The 24931-nt window shown below is 49.3% G+C and overlaps 1 protein-coding gene across 6 annotated transcripts in view; it reads left to right on the forward strand.

Moving 5' to 3' along the window:
- Positions 1–10791: 10791 nt before the first annotated feature.
- Positions 10792–24931, forward strand: part of PHF14 (PHD finger protein 14) — a 174904-nt gene continuing 160764 nt past the window's right edge. For 5 of the 6 annotated variants that reach the window (XM_021000090.2, XM_021000091.2, XM_021000089.2 and 2 more), the window contains exons 1-3: positions 10792–11432; positions 11526–11636; positions 18366–19027. In XM_021000090.2, the coding sequence (XP_020855749.1) occupies position 11432; positions 11526–11636; positions 18366–19027 (774 nt within the window). In that variant the 5' untranslated portion in view covers positions 10792–11431. Of the gene's footprint in view, positions 11433–11525; positions 11637–18365; positions 19028–24931 lie in introns of those variants that run through there. The other variant, XM_078150631.1, reaches the window with a different exon arrangement.

Genomic DNA, 24931 nt, shown 5'->3' on the forward strand with positions numbered 1-24931 from the left:
TCAACTCTTCTACCTCTCTCATTTGACTATTAAAATCCTTCTTGAGCTCTTCTAAGAAGGCTTTTTGGGCTTCAGACCAGCTCATATTCCCTTTTGTTGTTGCAGATTTCGGTTTGTTGACAATGTTGTCCTCTTCAGAATTTCTGTCTTGATCTTCACTCTTCTCATAATATGAATCTATGGTACGTTTCTTTTTACTCATGGTGTTTCTTCATTCCCTGGACTTTAAAGAGATTGAGCTCTCCTGCTGGGGAACAGAGGGTACTGACCCAAACTTCTTGTGTTGGGAGCTTAGGTCTTGGTCACTGGCTTTGCGTTCTGGGGCCTCTTATGGTGGGAATTGGAGGCTGGCAGCTTACCTCATGTTGGGCTGCAATCAGCAAGGCTGGAACTTTCAGGCAATTCTAGGTTGCCTGCTTTTCCTTCCCTTTAGCTTTCTTCAGCTCCTTTTAGATGATGGGTGCTGCAGGGTGTTTATCTGCCTAGGGCCCCCTGCAGTGTTGTCTCCCTCTTCTGCTAAGGTACTGGGAGATTCCTTTGCGGTGGAGTGCGGAGGCACCTGGTGGTTTTCTGAGCTGGTTTCCACCAGTTCCCCCTGCCCTCACTGAGGCACTTGGAGGTCCAGGTGTTGGTGTTTGCCTGCTCTACCACCTGGGCTTCAGGATGTCTTCACAATTGGAGGCTGCAGGGCTCCCACAGCTCACCTGGTGTTGGGTTGGAATCAGCAGGGCAGGGGCTTTAGGAAGCCTTTAACTTGTTTTCTTCACCTTCTTTCAGATGAATGCCACAAGGTACTTATCTGCCTGGGGCCCCTTGTAGTTCTGCCTCCCTTATTTTTGCTGAGGCACTGGGAGACCTGTTTGCTGGTCTGCTGCCCTGCTGCTCCCTGTCTTTCTTCTAGTTCAGGTGTTCCTGGGTTTTTTTTTCTGGGGTGATATTTTTCTGGGTTTCTGGGAGAGTCAGAGTGACTACCTTTTCACTCCACCATCTTGGCTCCCAGAAGCGGAAGCTTGTTTATCATTTCTTATAGCACAACAGTATTCCATTACATTCAGATACCATGACTTGTTCAGCCATTCCCCAGTTGATGGGAATCCTCTCAATTTCCAATTCTTTGCCACCAGAGAAAGAGCTGCTGTGAATTTTTGTACATGTGGGTCCTTTTCCCATTTTTATGATCTCTTTGGTTTATAGCCCTCTCCAAAGACCTCGTGATGGAAAATGCTATCTACATCCAAAGAAAGAACTATGGAATTTGAATGCAGATCGAAGCATACTGTTTGCTATTTTTTTCTCTTCTGTTTGTTTCTTCTTTCTAGTGGTTCCTCCTATTGGTTCTAATTTTTAGTTACAACATCACTAATGTGAAAATATAGGGGTTTTTTTTGGCTAGGCAGTGGGGTTAAGTGACTTGCCCAGGGTCACACAGCTAGTGAATGTTATGTGTCTGAGGCCAAATTTGAACTCGGGTCTTCCTGACTTCAGGGCCTGGTGCTCTATCCACTGTGCCACCTAGCTGCCCTGAAAATATGTTTAATAGGTGTATATGTATAGCCTATATCAGATTGCACACCCTGTTGGGGAGGGTGGTGGGGAAGGAGGAGAAAAATTTTAAACTCAAAAGCATATGGAAGTGATTGTTGATAAAAAAAAAAATAATAATAAAAAAAAAGAAGGGTCCAAACTAGACAGGATAGAGATCTCTGGGGATCCAACTGATAAGGTAGGACCCTGCAGGAAAGGATTGGTAGTCCAACTTCTGGTTGTTTATGTGAATAAGCACATCCCCCCTCAGATAATAATAACAACCAGTATTTATATAGCGCTTTCAGGTCTGCAAAGGACTTCTCAGATTATCTCTTTTTGGAGGCAGGAGTCCCTCACCTTGCTGGATGACAGTGTCAGGCTCCCAAAAGATGTTGAAAGGCAAGAACAGTAGGCTGAACAGAAGGAGAAGTGCAAGAGAGAGAGAGATGAGAAGCATTGCTCTGGGCTTCCCAGGGATATGTGCTGGGGGGAAAACCCTATGGGAAGGACTGGGATAAGACCAGGGACTATCAGTCTGATGAGGGTGGGAGCTGGACCTGAGAAAAGGCAAACCCTGGACTTTCCCACTTGGCCAAATCTCTGGCTTTACCTGAGGCTGTAATCCCATCAACAGGCCTTATGTTGTGGCTACACCCAATCTCCCAATTCTCTGTTAGCCTTAACCTAGCCTAGCCCTCCATTGTCTTACCTCCCTATGGCCCCTGGCCACTTCCCATCTTAATCCTAGCTAGACTCCATTCTCCCTTAGCCCTGTGGTCCAGGTCCCTGGCTTTCTATTACCTCACAATCCACACAGACTGCTTGGCCACTCCTAGATCCCTCCCCCAGTCTTTCTGTATATAAGGTCCATCTCATCTCCATTAAGGTACTCAGATTCTTATAATCTAGCCAAATGCTCACTAATGTTCAGACTCCTTAAAAGTCTGCCCAAATTGATGAGGTCTAGAACCCCAATATGATGAGATTCTGGAACCCCAAAATCACAGCACGTGAGTCCTGACCAAAAAATTAGACCCAAGTCTTCTTTCAGCCAAAGACAAGGTTTATTAAAGATCCACCATATTAGCCAGACTTAAGGAATCTGAGCACCTGTGAGCTATTGGCTAGATTGTAAAAATCTGAGCAGTGGCTAGATTATAAGAATCTGAGCACCTTAATGGAGACAAGATGGACCTTATATGGAGAAAGACTGGGAGAGGGATCTAGGAGTGGCCAAGTAGACAGTGTGGATTGTGAGGTAATAGAAAGCCAGGGACCTGGACCACAGGGCCAAGGGAGAATGGAGTCTAGCTAGGATTAAGATGGGAAGTGGCCAGGGGCCTTAGGGAGGTAAGACAATGGAGGGCTAGGCTAGGTTAAGGGTAACTGAGAATTGGGAGATTGGGTGTAGCCACAATGTAAAGCCAGTTGGGTTTATAGCCTCAGGTGAAAGTCAGAGATTTGGCCATGTGGGAAAGTCCAGGTTTTTTTCTTTCTGAGGTCCAGATACCAACCCCATTATATGTATGGGTGTACTGGGTGTGAGTGTATGTGTGTGTGGTTGTATGGGTGTGTGTTGAGGCTCTTTGAGGAAAACAGGAGAATCAAATGGGCAGGCATTGGTAGATTTCCCACTTCATACTGCATCTTCACTGAAGCAGAGCTGACTAAGAGACAGAGAGACAATAAGATCCTTCTGAGCTCAAGTTTTGTTGATTGAGTGGGTCAAAGTCCAGTCTCTGATCTCAGTCAGGGTATCTCCTCTGGATGCCAGGACTATGTTGCACTGAAAAGAGACCTGGTATATAGTAGGAGCTTAATAGAGGCTCACCTAATGGAATGTGACCAGAGAGATAACTTTGTTTCACAATCCGGGAAACACCAGGGAGGGAGGCATAAAATAAGGAAATACATGGTGACCAATCATATCCACCTGAGTCCTGGAAAATGTCTTGTGCTAAATCCAAATAGAAGACACCCCTTATCTGGGGAGGTTCCACTTACAGATGGGATTTTATCCATTGCTGCAAATCCTGGACCTGGGCTTTAGCTGTGAAATCCAGAGGCCTATCTAGATGAAGAATGCATATTGATAAGATTAGAACACTCTGCTGAGTGGAGCCTGAGCCACATGACCCTGGGGGGGCTGGGGGAGAGGTGGGGGGGGTAAGGCACTTCACCTCTGTCTGACTCAGTTTTCTCACCTGCAAAATGGGGATCCTAATAGCATCTCCTAAGGTTGTTGTGAGGATCCCATGAGGTCATATTTGGGATATACCTGACAAACATTAAAGGACTACAGAAATGCCTGTGACTGTCCTAAATTTCTGGCCAGAGAATGAAGGAATGAATGAGAAAGCATCTATGGAAGGGCTACTCTGTCCACAGCACTGTGCCGAGTACTAGGGTTACACTGAGCAGTCAGACAGCCCTCCTCTGAGAGCTCACAGGCTAATGGGGGAAACAACACAGAGGGATAAATAAAGGTCCCATGATCCTTAAGGTAGAAGGGCAAAGCAGGTGGTCAGGTCTTTTATTTAATGTCATTTGTTTTTGAAAAAAAAAATTTAACATTTGTATTCCCCTAATTACATGTAAAAACAATTTTTAGCACTAGTTTTTTAAAATTTTGAGTTCCAAATTCTTTTCCATCCTCCCCTTCCACCTCACTGAGAAGGCAAGCAATCTGATATAGGTTCTACATGTGCAATCCTACAAAACATATTTCCATATCAGTCATGTTGTAAAAAAAAACACAAGAAACCTCCCCCCCCATAAAAAAAGGAAAAAAAAAAACGCCTGTTTCAATTTACATTTAGAGTCTGTCAGTTCTTTTCCTGGAGATGGATAGCATTTTTCATCATGAGCCCTTCAGAATCATCTTGGAGCATTGTATTTCATGTAGTGAAGTTAAATTATCTCTCCTTGATCCATTTCCCAAGTCAGTTGTTTTTCCAATGAGATAGTTCACGTTTCCTTCTATTTTTTTCATTCTTTGGATTTTATCTTTTCTTGATGTCTCATGGAATCATTAGCTTCCACTTGCCCAGTTCCATTTTTTTAGGAATTATTTTCTTCAGTGAACTTTTGTACCTCCTTTTTCATTTGACCAATTGTACTTTTTAAGGAGTTTTATTTTCTTCAGCGAATTTTTGTATATCCTTTTTCATTTGGTCAATTCTGCTTTTTAAGGTGTTCTTTTCCTCAGTGGATTTTTGTGCCTCTTTCACAATTTGGCCTATTCTGTTTTTTAAGGTGTTATTTTCTTCAGTATTTTTTTGGGTCCCCTTTACCAAACTGTTGACTCTTTTTTCACGATTTTCTTGCATCACTCTCATTCCTTTTCTCAATTTTTCCTCTACCTCTTTTATTTAATTTTTAAAATCTTTTTTTGAGCTCTTCCATGGCTTGAGACCAATTCACCTATTTCATTGAGACTTTGGATGTGGCTGTTTTGATTTTGTTGTCTTCTTCTGAGTTTGTGTTTGATCTTCCCTGTCACCATAGTAACTTTCTATGGTCATGTTCCTTTTCTGTCATTTGCTCATTTTTGCACCCTATTTCTTGACTTTTAACTTTACATGTTAAAGTTATGCTTTGCTCTCAAGGTGAAGGGGGTGCTCTCCCAAGCTTCAGGGTTTTTGTGCAGCTGTTTTCAGAGCTAATTCTGGGGGGTCAGCGAGTTTTCAGTTCTACCAAGGTGGTATGATCTAAGAAGAGGTGTGTTTACTCCTCTCCTGGCCTGTGCCGTAGTTGTTGAGTGACCACAAGCACTCTTTTCCACCCTGGAACCGTGACCAGGATTCCTGCTCCCCAGTGGCCACAAACTCTGGTGTGCTGGTGCTCCTCCTCACCCTGGGACTGCCACCCAGGACTGTGACCTGAATCTGCATATGGGCAATGTAATAGAGTCCTGCACCCAGTGCCAGGAAAAGGACCCTCGTATTCTCCTTCTGACCAGTTGTCCAACCCCCTTACCATCTGTGGGCTGATAGGTCCAGAAGCTGCCACTACCATCACTGATTCAGTCACCCCCAGATCTGCTGCTCATTTGCTGAGGTCTAGCCTGAGCTGGTGCAGCCTGCACACCACTCTCACCCCAGTGTGACAGAGCTTTCTTGTGGCCCTTCTGAGCTGTCTTGGGCTAGAAAAGCGTTTCATTCTGTTCTTTCACAGGTTCTCCAGAATTCATTTTGAGGTGTTCTTTAAAGTTGTTTGGAGGAGAATTTGGTCAGGCAAATTCCTGCCTTTTCTTTGCCATCTTGGCGGACCCCCCCCATGTCATTTGTATTGATTTTTTTAATCAACACAATCTGTTTCTGATTTTGTATCACCATCTGATAGGGCCAAGGACTTTGGTGGCCAGCACTTTCTTTCCTGGGTCCTCAGCAGCTGGGACTGCAGCCCTGTAGGAGCTGTGGGGCCCCCAGGCTGCATCTCCATGGGGCTGCTTCCCAGGAGGATGCTAAGGATCCTGGATTAGAAGCCTGGCTCTTCCCAAAGCTCCTGGGCTCAGGGTCCTAGGCTATCTCCTTCAGGGTCTGGGGGAGAAGGGGGTCACAGTGGATGTGGTGTGACTTTCCAGGCCTATGATGCCTTCTGTCTCTCCCTCAGGGAGCCCTGCTACTTCAGCTGGGCTGGCTTGTCTGCCCTGTGGGTGGCAGCTGGTCGCAGGAGGTGAGGATGGCTGGCTCCAGATGATGGAGATGAGGGCTGGGCTGGAAGCAGAGTTGGGGAAGGGGGGGAGCTTCCCCAAGCAGGATCCTGTGCCCATCTACCTATTGGTGGCAGTCAGTCTTCAACAGTTGTTTCCGGTGATGAGGAAGGTAGGCCCCTTCTCCACAATGATTTCTCCCCTCGAAACATGGCTTCAGTGGTTGGGCAGGAAGCAGGGCTGCTGATCTTCAGGGGATGCTCCTCCTAAGGTACTTGTGCCCATCTCTCTGAAGGGAGATTCCTGGGGGAATGCCAGCTTTGGAGGGTAACCTGAAAGTCACTCCAAGTTCAAGAGTTCAGTGACCTGACCTAGGAGGAGCTGGAAAGCTCCTGAGCAGTGGACCTTTTGGAGAAGGAGGCCATTCCCTTCTGTGGCCTCGGTCACTGGAGAAGTAAAAAGCAGCACAGCTGTGCCATGAGAAAGCCAAAGGTCTGCAGCTCTAAGATGCTTCTGAGGAAAGCCAGGGCACAAGATGACCCCATGAGGCTGGGGGCCACTGTAGGACCCTGTGGTACCCTCAGGATGTTGTCTGGCTAGAAACCTCAAATTGAGAGTCCTTCTAAGAGCAGATCCAACATGGCGGGATGAAGTTGGGAGGACTTTAGGCTTCTTATGGAAAGATGAGGCCAAGGGTGTTGCTGGGGAATCCTGTTGATTAATTATGGGCTACTCTGAGTACTTGTACCTTCTGCATTTTCTGGGGATAGTCTATTCCTGGTATGCCCCCCCCCCCTTTTTTTAGGCAATTGGGGTTAAATGACTTGCCCAGAGTCACACAGCTAGTAAGTGTCAAGTGTTTGGTCTGAGGCTGGATTTGAACTCAGGTCCTTCTGACTTCAGGGCTGGTGCTTTATCCACTGTGCCGCCTAGCTGCCCTTATACCCCCCTTTTTTTAAAACCTTAAATGTATATGTAACAGCTAGAGACCCTGTTGTTTACATTCATAGAATCCTAGGTTCAGAGCTGGAAAGAACCTAATCCCTTCCCTTTACAAGTAAGGAGACTAAGGCACAGACAGGTTACGAGACTACCCAGGATCCCATACAGCTAATGAGTTCAGAAGGCAGGATTTGAGCCCAGATCTTCCTGACCAATATCCTGTCTACTATAATGTTCTGCTTTTGGAAACTGCACATGATTTATATCCAAGCTCTATTTGGAGATTTCCCAGAGTAAACTCTCAGCGAGGGCAAAACTGGCCAAAGTGATATGAATACCTTTTAGCTTAGCCCTCTAAATGTGACCTTCTCCATGTATGCTCCATGTAGGCTCTCTGCCGGGGGTCACATAACCATTCTGCTTGAATCTGTAAACGGGTTCACTTTCTATGTTTATTTTCTTTTAACAGTGTTTCCAATAAAAGAAAATCCATTATGGACATTTTCACTAAAATGTTTAAGGTTTTACTCTGCTTAATATAGTGGAATGGCCAAAAAATAAGCTAAATTGTTTTCTTCAGTGGAATACTTGACTGCTTTGGAATGTGATGCAGCGCTCTGAAAGTTGTTTCTGCACAGAGCTGTGTGGAGAAGAAGGACCAGGAGCGCCAACAGCAGGGAGGCTGGAGGTGTGCTGGGCACTTCTTTCTGACCTGACAGGCTGGGGCAAGGTGATCACGTCTCAGTGAATTGGGGCTGAGGTCTTTATGGGGACATTTCTAAGGGGGTGGAGTCCCAGGGAAGACAGCACAGTTTCCCCTGGACAGGAAGTCTCTTACCACCTACATTAAAGGTGAAAGAGGCTTTCACACACAAAACAAAGGCGGGAAACCTTCAGATTCTTCTCATGTGTTTGATCTATTTTGGAAACAAATCACAAATCAACGTCTTCAGGTATTTAGAAACTAGTCCACCTATCCCTCTGGTGCTGATACCGATGTCCCGGCTTCTGTCTTGGTCCTGGCTTCCCTGTTCTTCACTGATCTTTAAATTCTTGCTTCTTGATCTGTTTTATTTTTTGTCTCCAGATGTTGTTTTTTCTATGTGATGGCTGACGTTTTCTTTGCCTCCCCCACCCCCGCCCAGGTTTTTTACTTTAATATTTCTTGTTTTCTCACAGAGTCGTTAACTTCTGCTTGGATTATTCCAGTTTTCCAGGAGGAAGGGAACAAGCATTTATTAGACACCCACTGTGCAAATGCTTTACAGATCTGATGTCATTTGATCTTAATGGCAACCTGAGGAAGTAGGAGCTATTCTTATCCCTATTTTACAGTTGAGGAAACTGAGGCAGCCGGGGGTGAAGTGACTTGGCCAGGGCCACTCAGCTAGTGGGTGTCTGAGACAGGATTAGCTCCTCCTTGCTCCAGGCAGAGAGCTAGGTAATGTTTTGCATTTCCTGAGCTTAGTGAATTGTCCTTTCCAGTGTTTCTTCCACAGCTCTTATCTCTTTTCCAAGGGTTTCCCCTAGTATTCTCATCTAACTTACACAACTGTTTTTTTATCCTTTCTCTTAAGCTTGACTTCATCCTTGCGGCCAGGAACTACAGCTGAACCTGTGCCCCAGCTGGGTTTTTCCTTGTGGCTTTGCTTGAAGAGGCTTTGGGGCCACCCTCTTCTTCTGGGTTTGTGGCTCAGAGGGCTCTGTCCCCATGGTGGCCATCAGGGAGGGCTCCTTTCTTTTGGCTTCTTGTCCCGGCCTTACTTCCCAGGTGAGACTCTGGGTCTGGGCCTGGCTCTGGCCCTTCTGAACTTACTGGCTGGACCTTTCTTGGTCCTGCTCTGGCTACCTTCAGGGCCCTTCCCTTTTCAGCTCCTTGGGGGCAGGGGCAGGGACAGTCTTTCTTTTTCTTTTTTTTTTGGCTAGGCAATGGGATTAAGTGACTTGCCCAGGGTCACACAGCTAGTTAAGTGTTATGTGTCTGAGGCCGCATTTGAACTCAGGTCCTCCTGAATCCAGGGCCGGGGCTCTATCTGCTGCGCCACCTGGCTGCCCTGTTTTTCTTTTTCTTATTTGTGTCTGCAGTGCTTGGCACAGTGCCTGCCACATAGCAGGCACTTAATAAATGTCTTTAATGGAACTGAATTCCTGCTGCTTGCCGTGGGCATTGAGGGCTGGCTGTGCTCTTCAGGATCCTGGGAATGGGCTGGGCTGGGGACAGCCAGGAGGCTGCCCCAGGCCCCCTTCCTGCCCTGGTTACTCCCATGCAAACTCAGAGCAAGCTGGAGGCAGGAGCCCAGACATTGCTTCTCCTAATTCCCAGGCTAGTCCATGGCCTTAGGGTAGGCCCAGAGTCACAAAGCCCCAGGTTCGAAGCTGGCTCTTTGACCCCAGGGCAGGTCACTTTGTTTCAGTCTCCTCCTCAAAAAGGGGATAATGTTTCCCAGGGTAGTTGTGAGGATCAGATGAGACAGTGCTTGTAAAGAGCACTTAGCAAAGCTCCTGGCACGCAGCATGCTTCATTACCCCTCCCTCCCCCCAGCCCAGGTCCCCTCCTCAGTCTGCACCAGATGTCCAGATGTGCAGCCCAGGTAGCTACAACGCAGGATAACCCTCTGATGTGGGTGCTTGTATTAGCCTGATTTTTCATAGGGGGAAAATGAGACTGAGCTAAGAATATGAGGCAGGATTTGGGCCCAGGTCTCTGCAGACTCTTCAGCTAGGCTATCCAGGAGGCCAGGCGCCTCACCATTCTCTCAAACACAGTTATGTGGATTCTAGGCCGGCACTCCGTTAACCTCATGGAATGCGATGAGAGGAGCAGGAAATGAAAGGCCTGCGACACTCTCCTTCTCTTTCTCTGGGACTCTTCTCCAGGCTGCCTCCAGTTTGGGATCCCCAGCCCCACAGACAGCCAAGTGCACCATCTGGCTCCCGGACTGACAGGACTTGGGTCCTGTGGAAGGGTGCTGGCATTTGGGGCCATGATGGATGGCCTCTGTTCTGGACTCATGTGCAGGGACCATGTCCTGTCTTTTCCTTTACATCGCTGATCTCAGGGTTTTCTGGGGTGCTGAGGGGAGCAGGGCTGGCCTCTTCTTGGTGTGTGCACACTTGAAGAATCCCTGCCCAGCACCTAAACAACCCATCTGCTACTGGTTCCTTATGCTGGACACCTGGGAGTTGGATTGACCAGGGTCCCTGGCCCCTTTTGAGTGATACCAGAATCACTCTGCTGTCTCTCCCCCCACCCATTCTCAGAAACCGTGGGGAGGAAGGTATTGGTTGGGGTGGGTTTCCAGGGGGCACCTGGACTGCCTGTGGGCTGGAAGGGTGCCCAGCAGTGGAACTGGGAGGAAAGTGCTGGGCTGCCAGTACTAGATAAAAGCCTGGAGGTGGGAAACTTGCCTCGGAAGCAGAAGGGCCATCCACCCCATGCTTTTATTTTTATTTTTTTACAGCGCCCAAATCCTCATCTCAGAGGCCAGTCTCTCCATCTCCATGGGCCTCTCGGGGGTCCGCAGGCCCAATCTCAAGCGGGGAGCCTCGGTCCTCCCGCTCACCACCCAGCAAGTCTGGCAGCAGTGCCAGCAAAGCAGAACAAAGGCAGCAGGCAGACCGAGGGCGCTTCCGCTCCTCCCCTCTGGCTCCTCCCTCCATGCCTAGCCTAGCGCTTTCCAGGCGCAGGCTCCCTCCCACCCCTTCCTTTGGCTCCTCCCCACCTTGTTTCCCCTGGCCTCTGGCCCCGCCCCAAGCACAGGCGCAGTGCGGCTCCTGGACAAGTTCAGCTCCGCCGCGCTCGCCTTTTCTCCTCAGCTCGGCTCTCTTGCTCCGCCCCCTCGATTAACCCCGCCTCCGGAGCAGGCGCACTCATTTCCCCTCGTCGGGTCCGCCTCCCGCGCAGGCGCATTCCTCTCCTGGCCGCCGGCCCCGCCCCCAGACGCAGGCGCACCTTGCTCCCTGGGCCCCGTTCCTGCGGTCCCACCCCCTCCCGGCCCGCGCCCGGCTCCCCATCCTCGCAGTTCCCCTCCTGGGCCCCGCGCGCCGCGTCCCGCTGGTCGGGCGGCCTTTTGTGTGCGGCCGTCGGTGCGGGCCCGTGCCCTTGTGGGCCTCTTGCGGGCGTCCTCCCCGGGCGCGGAGACGGGCGCGCGCTGCGGCGGGCGGGGGCGCGGCGCGGGGCGGCCCGGAGTGGGTCGCGCGTGGGGACGGCCGGGCCGCCAGGGCCGGGCCTCCGCCGCCTCCTCCGGGGCCGCCGCCGCCGCCGGCTCCCCGCGCGCCCCCCGGCCTCGCGTCCCTGACGCCGGCCCTAGTGAGTGAGGGGAGGGGGAGGGGCGGGGGCGGGGCCGGGGGCACCGCGTGTTCCGCCATCCCGCGTGACGCCCCCTGTGTCTCTCCCCTGCAGTGGATCGCAGCTCCAAGCGGAGGCCGGTGAAGCCCTTGGCCGCGTCCCTGCTCGAGGCGCTCGACTATGACAGCTCCGATGACAGCGACTTTAAAGTGGGCGATGCTTCAGGTAATTCCCGGGCCGAGGGAGGACTGCCCCCCCGGCCCCCCGCCAGGTGCGCCCTTCCCTGGACCGGGCTGGGGAGCTCCTGGGGGCAGGCCGTGCCCAGAGCGGGGCATCCATGTGATTGACAGATGGAGGAGATCCTCTGGGTCGGTCCGGGCCGGAGGCCCCTCTCTCGGGGGTCAAGCTGGGCGCGTCCTCCCCGGGCCAAGGGAGAGCTAGTGGTCGCTTGGGGACCTCCACGCCTCTTTTGTCCTCTGCCCCAGACCGCTGGTCGCTAGCGAAAACTAGTTGGGTGGGGAGGGGGTGGAATGCTCCCTGGGCGGGGAGGGTAGGTCTGGATGGACCCTCCTCAGGCCTTAAGCCCTCAGGCACCCGGGGGCAGCTGGCCTGGAGCAGGCGGGGCATTGGAAGGGAAGCAGTGGGCACGATGCCCCCATGCCTGCTAGGATTGCCGGTGCGCCGTCTCCGTCACTAGGACCGGACTGGTCCTCTCTCTGCTTGGACCCGAGAGAAGTGTGCAAGTATAAGAGACGCACACACGTGCATAAGCCCCCCCACACACTTGTACACATGCGCGTGTATGTGTGTGTGAGTGTGTGTGTATATATATATATATGCACACAAGCATTTATATATATATGTGTGTATATATATATGTGTACGTATATATATACACACACATATATGTTATTTATGCACACGCGCACACAAGTAGTCTGGCAGAAGGCAGAACTCTTACATGAATAGTTCTGAAATGGAGGTCGTTGCCCATGAGGATAAGGCTTGAGGCAGTGAAATAAATTATATATAAACTCCTCTGCCACAACCTCGTTCTTTAAGCTGTCATTCTGGGTATGTGTTTCCTTCCTTTCAGCCAGACTCCTATGAAAAGCTGTCTGTGCTCACTGCCTCCTCCCCCACGGCTTTCTCACTTCTACACTCCTCACTTCATGCTTTCTGCAAGGTCTCCAAATCCAGGGCCCATTATCTGTCTTCTTTATTCTTGACCCTTCTGTGGCCTGGGACACTGTGGACCACCCCCTCCTTCTGGGTTGTAGGACACTGCTGTGTTCTTGTCCTCTTGCCCTCCCGACTGCCCCTTCTCCTGTGTGGTGTCATCATCCGTGTACGGCCCTCTCTGTTCTGGGCTGTCTTTTTTTTCCCATGATCTCATCAGTTTCCGGGCAGTATGACTTCTCTGCAGATAAATCTTAAATCCGCCTCTCCAGCCATCTTCTCTCACATTATGGTTCCAAATGGATCACTTGCCAGACATCCCCACTGACCATCCTGTGACGTCTCAGACTCTTAGTGGCCAACAAAACAACTCGTTTTCCCACCCACTCCTGGCCCTTCCCACTTCCACACTTGGCTGGTTCTGCGTTCAGTGTCTTCCCAGGCTTGCATGCTCAGAGGGAGCCTCAACACTCCCTTTATTTCTCACCTCTTGTCAAGCTCCAGGGTTCATTCATTCTTGTCTCCTGTTGTCGACTTACGTGGCCACCTCCCTTGTTCAGGGCCTTATCTCTTCTTGCCTGTCTGTGCTATTGCTTCTGTCTTCCTCCCTCTCTCCCACCCCCTTCAGTTCATCCTCCACACAGTGGCTGCTCAAGTGACCTTCCCAAAGCACAGGTCTCACAAGGTCACTCACCAGCTCCACGAGTCCCAGTGGCTCCCTGTCGCCTCTAGGATCGAATACAGACGCTGGCTCTTCATGATCTGCCTCTAGCTGACCTTCCTCTCCTGTATACATTCTGGGTTCCGGCCACACTCGCCCACTTGCTATGCCCAGCATTCCATCCCCATGCCTGCGGTGCTCTGCCTCATGCCATCCCTGAATTCTTCCAAGCTTATCTCAGTGCCGAGGCTTCTCCTGATCCTCCCGCTTGGTGCTCCCAATTGCCAGGCCCCTTCTTTCTGAAATGTCTTTCTATCTAGGTTGTATTTGATTCTGTGTACATGTTCAGACAGTAGGCATTTATTGAGCACCTACTACGTGCCAGGAGATTGATTGTGTGAGCCCCTGCTGGGCAGAAACCATTTTGTAATGTTGCATCCGCAGTGTCTGCAACTTAGTCTTTAGTAAATATCTTCCACCCTGTTGTAAATCCTGCCTCTAAAGATATCTCAGGGAACTGTTGGCCCTCTTAAAATATACACGGAAAATCATTAGATTGGATTGTCTCTTTTCTTTTTTCTAAAGTAAGCTTACTGTGTTTGATGGATCGCTCACTTCTGGGTGAATGGCTCACCATCCTAACAACTGACCAAGAAAATAAATTATAGAATCTAGTTCTGCCCGGTTTTGTGAGTAAACTGCTGAAAACACAAAAAAGTTGAGTACCTAGTTTGCAGATCCATGTTAGTATTCATTCTGCCAGCCCCATGTTCCCCATGGACTCATGGACAGACCTCCCAGGGCAGTTGTGAGGATCCAGGGAGGGCCTGTTTGTCAAGTGCTTAGCACAGTTCCAGGCATGAGATGGAGCTGTAGAAATGCTGCCCTTACCATCATCACGCTTATTAGTAGTAGACCTTGTCTTAATACGAAAATAGATTAAAATGAACATTGAGAAAACCTCTCTTTTCAGGTGGCCAGGTGGAGTATGTTGGATACATTTATATTACTTACATTGAAAGTCACTGTATTAAAAATCTGAAATGGAGAAGCATACCTGAGGACTTGCATCCCCTCTGGATATTCATGTGGTTCATTTGCCCATAAAATAATTTGAGGACAGTCAATCTGGGACGCTTTTATGCTTTAGAGAGCGCCTGAAATGTGCAAGAAACGCTGCCAGGCACTGTGCGAGGGGTGCTTCCTCCCCACAAGCAGCTTGTTGTCTAGTCGGGGAGACAAGGCAGAGATCTTTGAACGAGAGCACGTATCTATGCCACAGACAGACAGCAGAAACATACCAGGCCATCAGCGATCGTCTGGTGAATCCACCCGGCCAGAGCCCGAACCTTTTCACCATATTCCCCCGGTGGGGAAAGTCTGGGAAGGCTTAATTAGTTGGTCTGTGGATGCCAGAAAAAGGGGCCAGGCCTTTCTGATGAGGATAGTGGTGGAGATGGTCTGTACAAGGGAGCAAGGAAAGCAAGAGAGGACTCGGTGGTGTGGAGGGAGAGGGGGTGTGCTCCTGGGGCTGGCGTCGGGTCTTCATGGAGGGCGGCTGTGGGAGGGAAGTTAAGCTCAGGGATGCACGCTAAGCCATTGTACTTAATCTCCTGGGGTACAGAACTCAAGGGTTTTTAAGCAGTAACCTGATGTGATGAGTGTGGTGTTGAATGGCAGTGATCTCTGCTTAAGCTCGTTCCATCCTCCGAGTCAGAGAAGGAGTGTTTTTCCAATGCGGAACCTCCACAGAGTGATCTAGGGTAGAGGTGATTAGGTGCTAGTGGAGGTAGTAGAAAGGGGCAGGATTGGGGTGCTGGCTGAACATGGGGGAGCTGGAGGGAGGAGTCATCCCTGGCCCTAAGAGCACCAGTGTGGGCAGTGGGGAGAAGGTGGGGATGTCGCCAGTGACAAAGGGCAGAGCCTCATCTGGCTGGTGAGAGCGTGCCTGACACCTACCCGCTGAAGAAACTAAGTCAATGTGATTAGTGATTATTTTCAACTTGAAAGAAATTCTTGTGGGGAAAATTTAAGTATTGATTTTAATGACATTGATGGTCAACATTGGCTGGGTTAGTTTATAGATGAAGAGATAACTAGGTGACTCAGTGGATTGAATTCCGGGCCTGGAGTTAGGAAGATTTGAGTCTAGCCTCAGACCTTTATTTAGCTGTGTGACCCTAGGCAAGTCACTTTACCTCTGTCAACCTCAGTTTCCTCATCTATACAGTGGGGATAATAATAGTACCTGTCTCCCAGGGTTATTGAGAGGATAAAATGGGATAACATGTAAAGTGTGCTGCAAACCTTAAGCTTTCTACATAAATGCTCACTAGTATTAAAATGCTAGCTACCACATGTATATACTTAATATGGATATGTTTGCTATTGGTGTTATTATTGTTATTATTCAACATCTTGAAGGAGTGATTAGTGGTAGTTTACTGACTCCTTAACTATATATTTTTTCATTATAGAAGTAGCAATTTTGAGGAGAGATTCTTATGACTGAGAAAATTAGAATTCTTGCTTAAATGAAGCTAGGGATTTGCATTGGATTTATAGGGAAACTTGATTTGCTTATAGGAGAGTAATTCCCACATAGAAACTTACCTGCTCAAGATCATTTGAATCCCTTTTATTGACTAGTATTCAAACCTGATAAAAGTCATTACTTAACAATTTAGCATTTAAAAATTACTGAATATTAGCAACAGTAGCTAAACCACAGCGAAGAAAATCTCAGATCCTGAAGAACTGAGAATTGCCCCACTAATCCCGAAGATGAATTGGTTATGTGACTAAGGACCAACATGTCTGTCTGAAGTACATTCTTAAAATTTACCTTTTTTTTTTTTGGGAGCCATAAGGCTGGCAGGCATGCTGGTTAAGTGGAAAAACTTCCTTTCCCCTCAAATCTCTGAGTGACCCTCACCTCCCAGCAAAGGCCCAGAAGACAGAGTATAAGAAATAGTATTAATTGTGAAAATCAGAGTCACAACTGTGGTGGTTTCACCTTTTCAATGAAAGTGGCTAGAATATAATTTTTATAAGATGGAGCAGTCTCAGGGAGTTGGACTTTTAAGTCATTGTTACCAGTTATTTTTACAGGATTTATTTCTAGAAGCACGGCCTGGGGCCTCTCAAGGATTCTGTTCGTGAGAGAGACAATGTTGCCCTCTTCATCTTTTGGGATAACTGTAGATGGACGACACGGTTCACTTTCTGATTATTTGTGTTTGAGGCTGACCAGATGGGAGGTATTTGAAGCAGGCCCCAGAGCACAGCTGCTTGGTGTCTGTGGTCTGTCTTGTCTCGAAGCTGGTTTGCAGGCCCTTTGAGCTCGGCAGTGTTCAGCTGGTATTTCTCCTAGCCCCTCTTTGAGACCAGGTACTAATTGTAGAAGGATCGATGTCATTTTTAATGCATGGCTGTCCTTTTCCCTCTTGCTGCCAGCTAGTGTCTGGAAACCAAGAGTGGGTGAGTTTTTTGGAGATGACGTGATGTGTGGTGAGAGTTTGACACACACAGCTGTGGGCCATGGCAGCCCCCAAAGTCCCTAGGATCGCAGGCGGGAACCTTCTTTGGACTTGGTGGCCGGGAACGCTCTCGTGTCCAGGGGTAGAAAATGCGGCAGCCCCCGCAGGACTTTGTATCTGGGTTTTCAGAGCCACAGGTGCCAACGGTTATGGTTCCCCTTTCCCTCTCTTTGCTTCTTATTCCTTGTGAACTTTGGATTCATCTTATATTTAGGAGCCAAAGGAAATCGTTGCCTCTTGGCGCTCCCAGAAAGTCCTTAGAGATCGTGGTGTTTAGTGTCTTTTTTTTTTTTTTTTACAGATGAGGACCCTGAAGCCCCGAGTGGTTTAGTGACTTGCCTGAGGTCGCACAATAAGGTGGAGGCTGAGCCAGGTCCACAATCCAGGCTTCTGACTCCTACCTTCCAGGCCAGATTTTCCAATGGAGAAGGAGGGTTCCTGTCCATGGCTGGGCCGCTTGCAAGGGCCTGGCAGTGAACAGAATGGCTGGTTAGGAGTAGGCAGGCCCACAGGGCCTCCCAAACCCCAGCCCTCACCTGCTCTTCACCTCTGCAGGGCATGTGATTTGGGGTGTCCCCCTCCAGAGCCCATGCCAGGGCGCTGACCTTGGCTCCCAGAGGGCTTGTCCGCAGAGTGCAGATTCTGGTGGGGGTGGTGGATGGGGCCCGGTGGGGGGTGGTGTGGGGCCCTGCCTCAGGTCAGGGGAAGAGGCCTGAAGTCACAAGGTCAGCTTCCTAGGGGATAAGCTGTCTGGCCAGAGACGGTGCACCCATCTTGTGGGGTTGGCAACTGTGTTTTTGGTGGGGAGTGCTCCCATTGATGAAATAGTAGATCGTCTGAGGACCACCCTGCAGTCCCACAACTGTCCTGCTTGGGCATTTAGCTGCTTCGTAGCCCCTGATGGAAAAGGACAGCAGCATCATCAGTAAGGTAATCCCAAGCTTGCAGGGCCTTTGCAGATCCAGACTCCTTGCACTTTGTAAGGTGTCCAGGAGAATATGTATGATCAGAGTGGTGGGGGTGAGTCCGAGGTGTTTTTTGGTCCTTGGGTCTGAGAGCCAGGGCCTGGTTTCCAGCTGGCTACTGAGACGGGGAGAGAGAGAGAGAAAAATACAAGGAAATAGACTCTTTTGGCTGTTCTTTCTCTTACGTCTTCTTGTTCTGTGTGGATATTTAATTAGAAAGGCAGAACAGTGTCCAGAAAGAAGATGCAAGAAGCTAAAGATCTGGCCTGTGTTCATACTTACAATTTGTGGAAGACTCGATATTTGCACTTCTTTTTGGTGGTGACCTTGACGTGCCCATGAACAGGGGTCCAAGCAGGCGGGCATGTGGTTTTTGGCTCACCAGGGCACATAGGCCTCCTTGGCAGTGGATGCCACTGAACAAGCTTTCTCTCGTGTGGGGTCTGACCAGGCTGGGGGTGTTGGTCGTTTTTTTTCACTTAAAAATGTGTTTCTATATCATTTTGCAAGTTATTCACAAATTTTGGTGGCTTCATTTGTGTCAGCGTTGTGTGTGTGTGTGTGTATGTATATACATATGTGTGGTTTTTTTTTCTCATATTTTCAACAGATTCTGAAGGGAGTGGGAATGGAAGTGAAGACCCTTCGAAGGACAGTGGAGAAGGGTCCTGTAGTGACTCGGAAGAAAATGTCCTGGAGGAAGATCTCACTGAAGAAGCGAAAGTTGAGGCAGAATTGCTGAAGAGCTCCGTGGAAGAAGACGTTCTCATGGCTGAGAAAGCCCCGGGGAAGACGGAGAAGAAGGAGGAGGAGAGTGAAGAAAAACCCAAGAAGCGGAAGGAGAAGGACAAAGCTTCGGGGTGCGAGGGGGCTGTGCCCCCCGCAGCCCCTGACGAGCAGGCCAGCGAGCCCAAGAAGTGGAACCTGCGCAGGAACCGGCCCCTCCTCGACTTTGTGTCCATGGAGGAGCTGAACGACATGGACGACTACGACAGCGAGGACGATAATGACTGGCGGCCGGCCGCGGCGCGGAGGAAGGGCAAGGCCTCCTCGCGGAGAGAGGGCAGCGACGGCGATGACGAGGACGACGAGGACGGCGGCAGTGGCAGCGACGAGGACGAGGACGACGGAGGCAATGACGAAGATCACAGCAGCCCTGCCAGTGACGGGCCGGGCAAGAAGAGGAAAGGCCAGGCACTCAGCAGGAACAGTGCAGACGACGAGGAACTGACCAATGATAGCCTGACCCTTTCTCAGAGCAAGAGCAATGAGGTAGAGCATCCTGATTTCTGTGGTATCTATCTGTCTGTCGGGGGGACTGGTCACAGGAAGAGGCTTCCCTGGACAGCCGTGGGAGCCCCGGCCTGAGCATTGCCCCGGAAAACCGCAGTCCCCTCATTGCTCCTGGCTGTCAGCAGAGACGGCCTGTTGTGAGGGCCCCTGCCTCCCAGAGCTGTCCTGAGCACCAGATGAGTCCTGTTGGTAAAGTCCAAGGATGCTCTTTTCCCACAGAGCCCCTCCCCAACCCCCAGGGACCTTTGACCCGCCCCTTCAGCACACCCCTCCCCCAGGTTCTTTTGTTTTTAATTTGTTTAGCTTTATTTAAAATGTGCATTCCTCTTTCTTTGAGCACCAAATCTTGGCCAGAAGGGTGCATCTGATTCCAAGCTCAGGTTTATGTGAACTTAAAAACATGTCCTAAAATTACTCGACTGCTTAAATATGGTCCTTATATTTAGATTCCTCATGACATAGTTGTTCAGCAAAGAAAGGCCAACACCAAACATTTCCCTCCTGAATATTGTTACCAGTTGGACAGAGCTACACTAATCACCCAGTTCTTTGATGGGAAGTCCTCCTGAGAGTTAGGGGCCCGAGATGCGCCAGTCAAGAAAACGTCCTTCCGGTACTTTGGCGTGTACAGTATCTGTGTGTTTGTCTGTGTACGTGTTTATTTTTCTCAACAGAAAAATTGAGCGAAATGTCGTGCTACATGTGGATGTGCTTGCAACATCCTACTTAACTACAGGGCAGTTAATAATGATAATATTATTAGTAGCAGTCTATAATAATATTATTAAATAACTACTGAGTAGTTAAGTCTGCCATTGCTTCTGTTCACAGGTTTTTCAGTCACTTCTTGACTAAAAACTTGACTTTCTTTTGTTTCTATCATTTCACTGAATTGGGTTAAACAAGCCCCCTTGCTGTTTCTGATGTTAATACAACTTGAGGAACATTTCTGGTGATCCTCACATAGGGTGTGTAGCCTCCTCGCGGCCTTCCCTGGTGTTACGAGAGGACCTTTACTGTCTGAGGTGATAGAGGGGCTCGCAGTCGGACCTGGCTGATCCACCTGGGTCCCAGTGCATCCCAGGGTCGGCAGCGTTCCCAGAAGAGCAGCCTGTCGTGCTCTGCAGTGACCAGGTGTCGTTCTGTTGTCATCTTCACCTTGAGGAGAACTGGTCTTTGGGGCAGAGTATGGATGGCATGTGGAGGTGTGGTTAGTTGTCAGTACAGGCGCTTGATGTCATTTAGTGATGTGTGCACGCAGTGAACGTGCAGGTGTGGGTAGATTGACCTTTGTTATCATCCGGCACTAATGTCCTCTCTGAGCGCACCAACAGGTAGCGTGGAAAATGGGACATAGGTGGAGGTGGCACCCATGTGCTGGGAGGAGACAAGCTTGGGATTGATATTTCCTGTGTACAGTTTATAGAGAGCTAGCCAGTGGTGATGTCCCAGCTGTGAACTGATATGTGAGAATCGAAGGCACTTGGAAGTCTAAGTTCTTTTACAGGTTTCGTGGGTTTAGAAGGGGCAGTTGTGAGAAATGCTGTGGCCTTCTGAGGGCCCACCCCTTCTTAATGGGCTGCAGAGAAAAGTGCACGCTTGGCTGCAAAGTGTGCTCTGGTCTTATAGCTTTTGTTCTCCCCCATGTGGAAATACGGACTGGTGCTTAACACTGTCTCCTATTTGAGAGAGGCTCTAACCACCACCAAGGATAATTTTTACACCCTGGGACCCCAAGTAAAATTCTGTTAAAAGAGAGGGTCAGCTTGTTTGTGCCTTCCTTCTGTTTGCTAATCTTCTGTTTTTGCCCCCCTGGCTCTATGAAAGCCATCCAAGGGGAGCCCTGGTGACTTTGGAGCTGAAATGGGCAGCTTCAGTTTCTGGGTGTCTGAAGTGGCTGCAGTGACGATGATCTGGTCACTGAGTAGGTCTTCTGACCTGCTGAGGGCTTCTGCTGCCCCCATTGGGGTCTGGCCTATCATGCTGAGTTCAGACAGGGGCAAGCTTTTGCCATGGCTCCTATCCTCAATGATGCCCAGCAGTTTTTATAATTTTGAATCAAGGTTCCTGAGGAGATTTTCCCTTTCCTCTGAGGGCAGTCTGAGATGTATAGTGATCTTAGTAGAATTTCTGTGTGTATGTCTTGGTCCTCAAGCTCAGTGTAATCAGATAGGCGCTCTCTCTTTGTTTTTGAGCTCCACAGAAATTGAGTGTTTTGGGTTAGATTTATAATTTCCATTTTGAAGCTTTGAAGGTCTCCCCTGCAGTGAGCTTTTAGTGAGAGCAGCGTGGTCTCTATAGTGACTGCTTCCCAATCAAGAGTTTTCCCCCCTTCAGGAATTCAGAGTTTTAGGTAAGAGTTAGTTGGGGGATGGTTGAAATCACGTTAGTGGGAACATGATAGATGTTAGGGAGAAAAAAGTCTCTGTTGTGTAGTTTGGGGTTTTCTTGTACTGGATAATTATTTCAGATTCTTGAGAATTTAATCTTCTTAGGAACCAAGAAGAAGAAATATTGGCTTGAACATTTCTTGGCATATTTCTTCTTCCTCTTCAGGTAACAGGATTATTTTAATTGCATTTTGTATGAATTGGTCCCAGATTTTCTTCCCTTGGATACACACACATATAACCTAATGCACAACATGGCCTCTTGTATAGGGTTTGTAATCCTCTGAAGAGAGGTTAGTTTAATGAACAAATAGTGTGCTCTGCGTAGCCCATACAGAGGGAGGAGAGGAGGGAGGAGGCTGGAGAAGACGAGCAGTCTATCACAGATCACTCAGTCACTCAGCAGGTGTTTACTCAGCACCTGCCATGTGGCAGATACGGTACCCATAGGTGGCGCGGAGGTGCAAGGACAGAAATAAGACAGCCCTTCCGAATGATGTGTCCCCAGGCCAATCAGGGAGGCCTCGTGTGAAGGTAGCACTTGAGAGGAGCTCGGCGGATCGTAGAAGACCCTAGGTCTAGAGGAAGAAGGACCTCTGAGGCCATGTCAGAGTCTGACGCTCTTATTTTACAAATGGGGAAACTGAGGTCCAGGGAGTGTGTAAGTCCCCTGAGGTTGCAAAGACAGTGTTAGAGGCGAGATTGAAACCTGGGCCCTGAAGACTGAGCAAAAGCTGGTGATAAATGAGTGGGGCCATTAGAGGTTAAATGGGGACAGTGCTCAGGGCGGGGTGCCTGTGAGTAGTTGTGTGTGCTCTCAGGCCTCCTGAATTGAGCCTAGGTGCATCCGGCAGGTTTTCTTTGTCCTCGTTCAAGACCGCCAGTCACTGGGTGTGACAGGCTGCAGGCTTCGGAGCCTGAATGATCGCGTTGGAGGGCTGCTCTGCATGCATTTTGGTCTTCCCTGTAGCTGGTGACCCCACACTGAGGCAGCCCCTTTCCCAGGACTTGCTGGCTTTCTCTCAGCTAGCAGGTGATGTGCTGTGTGGGACGGTGAGGAATTCCCACATAACAACATGGCTTTTTTTTTTTCAGGAAAGAAAAGAAATGGAGAAACAAGAAAATGGATTTGTGGGAATAAGGGGAATTGATCACCCCTTCCCTGCCCATCCCTTGCTGCAGGTCGCTTTCTCAGCTATTTCCTCTTTCTCAAATCTTCTACCTCTCCCTTCAGTCATTCTTCCCTGCTGTCCTCCTACATAACCGTATCTCTCTGTCCTTAAAAATCCTGCTTTAGATCTACCACCCCCTCGACCTGTTGTTCTTCCCTTTCTTGGCCAGATTCCTAGAAGAAAAATCATCTCTACTTGCTGCCTTTATTGCCTCTCCTTTCCCTCCTTCTCAACCCTTTGTAGCTTAGCTTCTGAAGTGCTTCATCACTCAGCTGAAACTCTGCTCCCCAGAGTGACCTCTGACCTCTTGGTGGCCACACTGGATGGCGTTCTCTTGGGCCTTCAGCCTTGTTGACCCCGTTCTCTACCTGGCTTCTCTTTGCTCTCTAGGTTTTCACCACATTTCTCTACTGGTTCCCCATTCTTTGTCATCTCCTATCACACAGGTACCTTCTGCTTCTCTCTCCCCTCCTTTGCTCCTGTCTCCCATGATAAGGTGGCCTGACTCCTGGCCAAGGCCAACCCCTCTACCTGCACATGGGATCTCATTCCACCCCGTCTCCTCCAATGGATTGTCTCCCCTCTGTCACTTCTTTTCACTCTGTCCCTCTCTACTGACTCCTTCCCTAAAGTCTGCAAACACGCCCATGTCTTCCCCATCCTGAGAAGATCCCCACTTGTTCCTTCCGGCTCTGTTAACTACTGTTCTGTGTCTCCTCTGCCCTTTGTGGCGACATTCCTCACAAAGGCTGTCTGCAATCAGTGCCTCTGCTTTCTCTCCTCTCACTCTGTTAGCCTCTTATAATCCAGCTTCTGCCCTCCTCGTCCCGCCCAAACTGCCCTCTTCAAAATTCCTGCCTGTCTCTGAGTTGCCAAGTCTGAGGCCCTTGTCTCCATCTTCCCTGTCCTTGACCTCACTGCTGCAGTGGGCACCATTAATCTCCTGAGCCTCTCTTCTCTCCAGGTTTTGGGGATGTCACTTTCTCTTGGTTCTCCAGTCTTTCACCTTTGCCCGCTCACATACTCTTTGGTCCGGTGACCCACTGGCCTCCTGGCTGTTCCCTGAACAAGACCCTTCTCCTTCTGCCTCTGGGCCTTCTCTCTGGCTCGTCCCCCAGGCCTGGACCGCTCTTCCTCCTCAGCCGCTGACTCCCGACCTCTGAGTCCCAGCTGACATCCCCCCTTCTACAGGAAGCCTTCCTTGACTGCCCCTCATTCCGGTGCCTTCCCTCTTTAACCATTTCCTCTTTCTCCTGTGTGTAGCTTGCATTGTATGTATTTATGCATGTTGTCTCCCCTGTTCGATGGTGAGCTCGTGGAGGGCAGAAGTTGGTTTTTGCCTTCTTTGTGTCCCCAGTGCTGAGCACAGTGCCTGGCACGTAGTAGGTTCTTAATAATGTTTATTAGTTGATTGCTGATTGATCAGATATGGCATAGGTTGCTCAAGGAGCCATTATCATTTGCTGCTTTCTCTTGGCCATGTAGGGTAACTGCTTTGTTGAAGAGTCACTGGGTTTGATGGGATTCTGCCGGAGGGCTGTTGGTGCTGCCCAGGGTATGTTAGGATGGCCTCTAGGTTGTACTTAAATTGTGAGACTCCAGAGCTGTGGCAGTGTTCACAGAGTCCCCACATTGGTGAGGACAGTGATAATAAATCACTGCTGTTGACATTCCCCTTGCACTTTGAATTTTTAGAGCGTTTGACATATCCTGTTTCATTTGATCCTCACAACAGTTGTGTGAGGTAAGCAATATCTACAGTATCTGGCCATTCTGCAGATGGTGAAACTGAGGCCCAGAGAAGGTAAGTGGTTTGTCCGTGGTCACCAGCTGTCAATGTTAGACGTGATAATGACACTAGCTCCCCTTGATGCTGCGCTAGCTCTGTGCCAGGCACTGTGCCCAGCTCTTCAGAATTCTTACCTCGTTCGAGCTTCACGACTGCCCTGGGAGGGCAGTGCTGTTGTTGTCTTCATTTTACAGAGGAAGAAACTGAGGCCAAGTTAAGTGACTTGCCCAAGGTCACACAACTGGTAAGTGTCTGAGGCCACATAAGGACCTTTCACCTAAGGCTCTCCTGATTCCAGATCCAGATTACTGAGCTCAGCTATTCCCAATCCCTCCTTGAAAAAGCAGTGACTGATATCTTCAGTTTTTCTTTCTTTCTTTCTTTCTTTTTTTTTTTAAAGGTAGTTGGGGTTAAGTGACTTGTACAGGGTCACACAGCTAGTAAGTGTCAAGGCCGGATTTGAACTCAGGTCCTTCTGACTTCAGGGCGGGTGCTCTGTCCACTGTGCCGCCTAGATGCCCCATCTTCTGTT

This window comes from Phascolarctos cinereus, unplaced genomic scaffold (assembly GCF_003287225.1).
Source record: "Phascolarctos cinereus isolate Bilbo 61053 unplaced genomic scaffold, phaCin_HiC Scaffold_1;HRSCAF=81, whole genome shotgun sequence".
Classification (NCBI taxonomy): Eukaryota; Metazoa; Chordata; class Mammalia; order Diprotodontia; family Phascolarctidae; genus Phascolarctos; species Phascolarctos cinereus.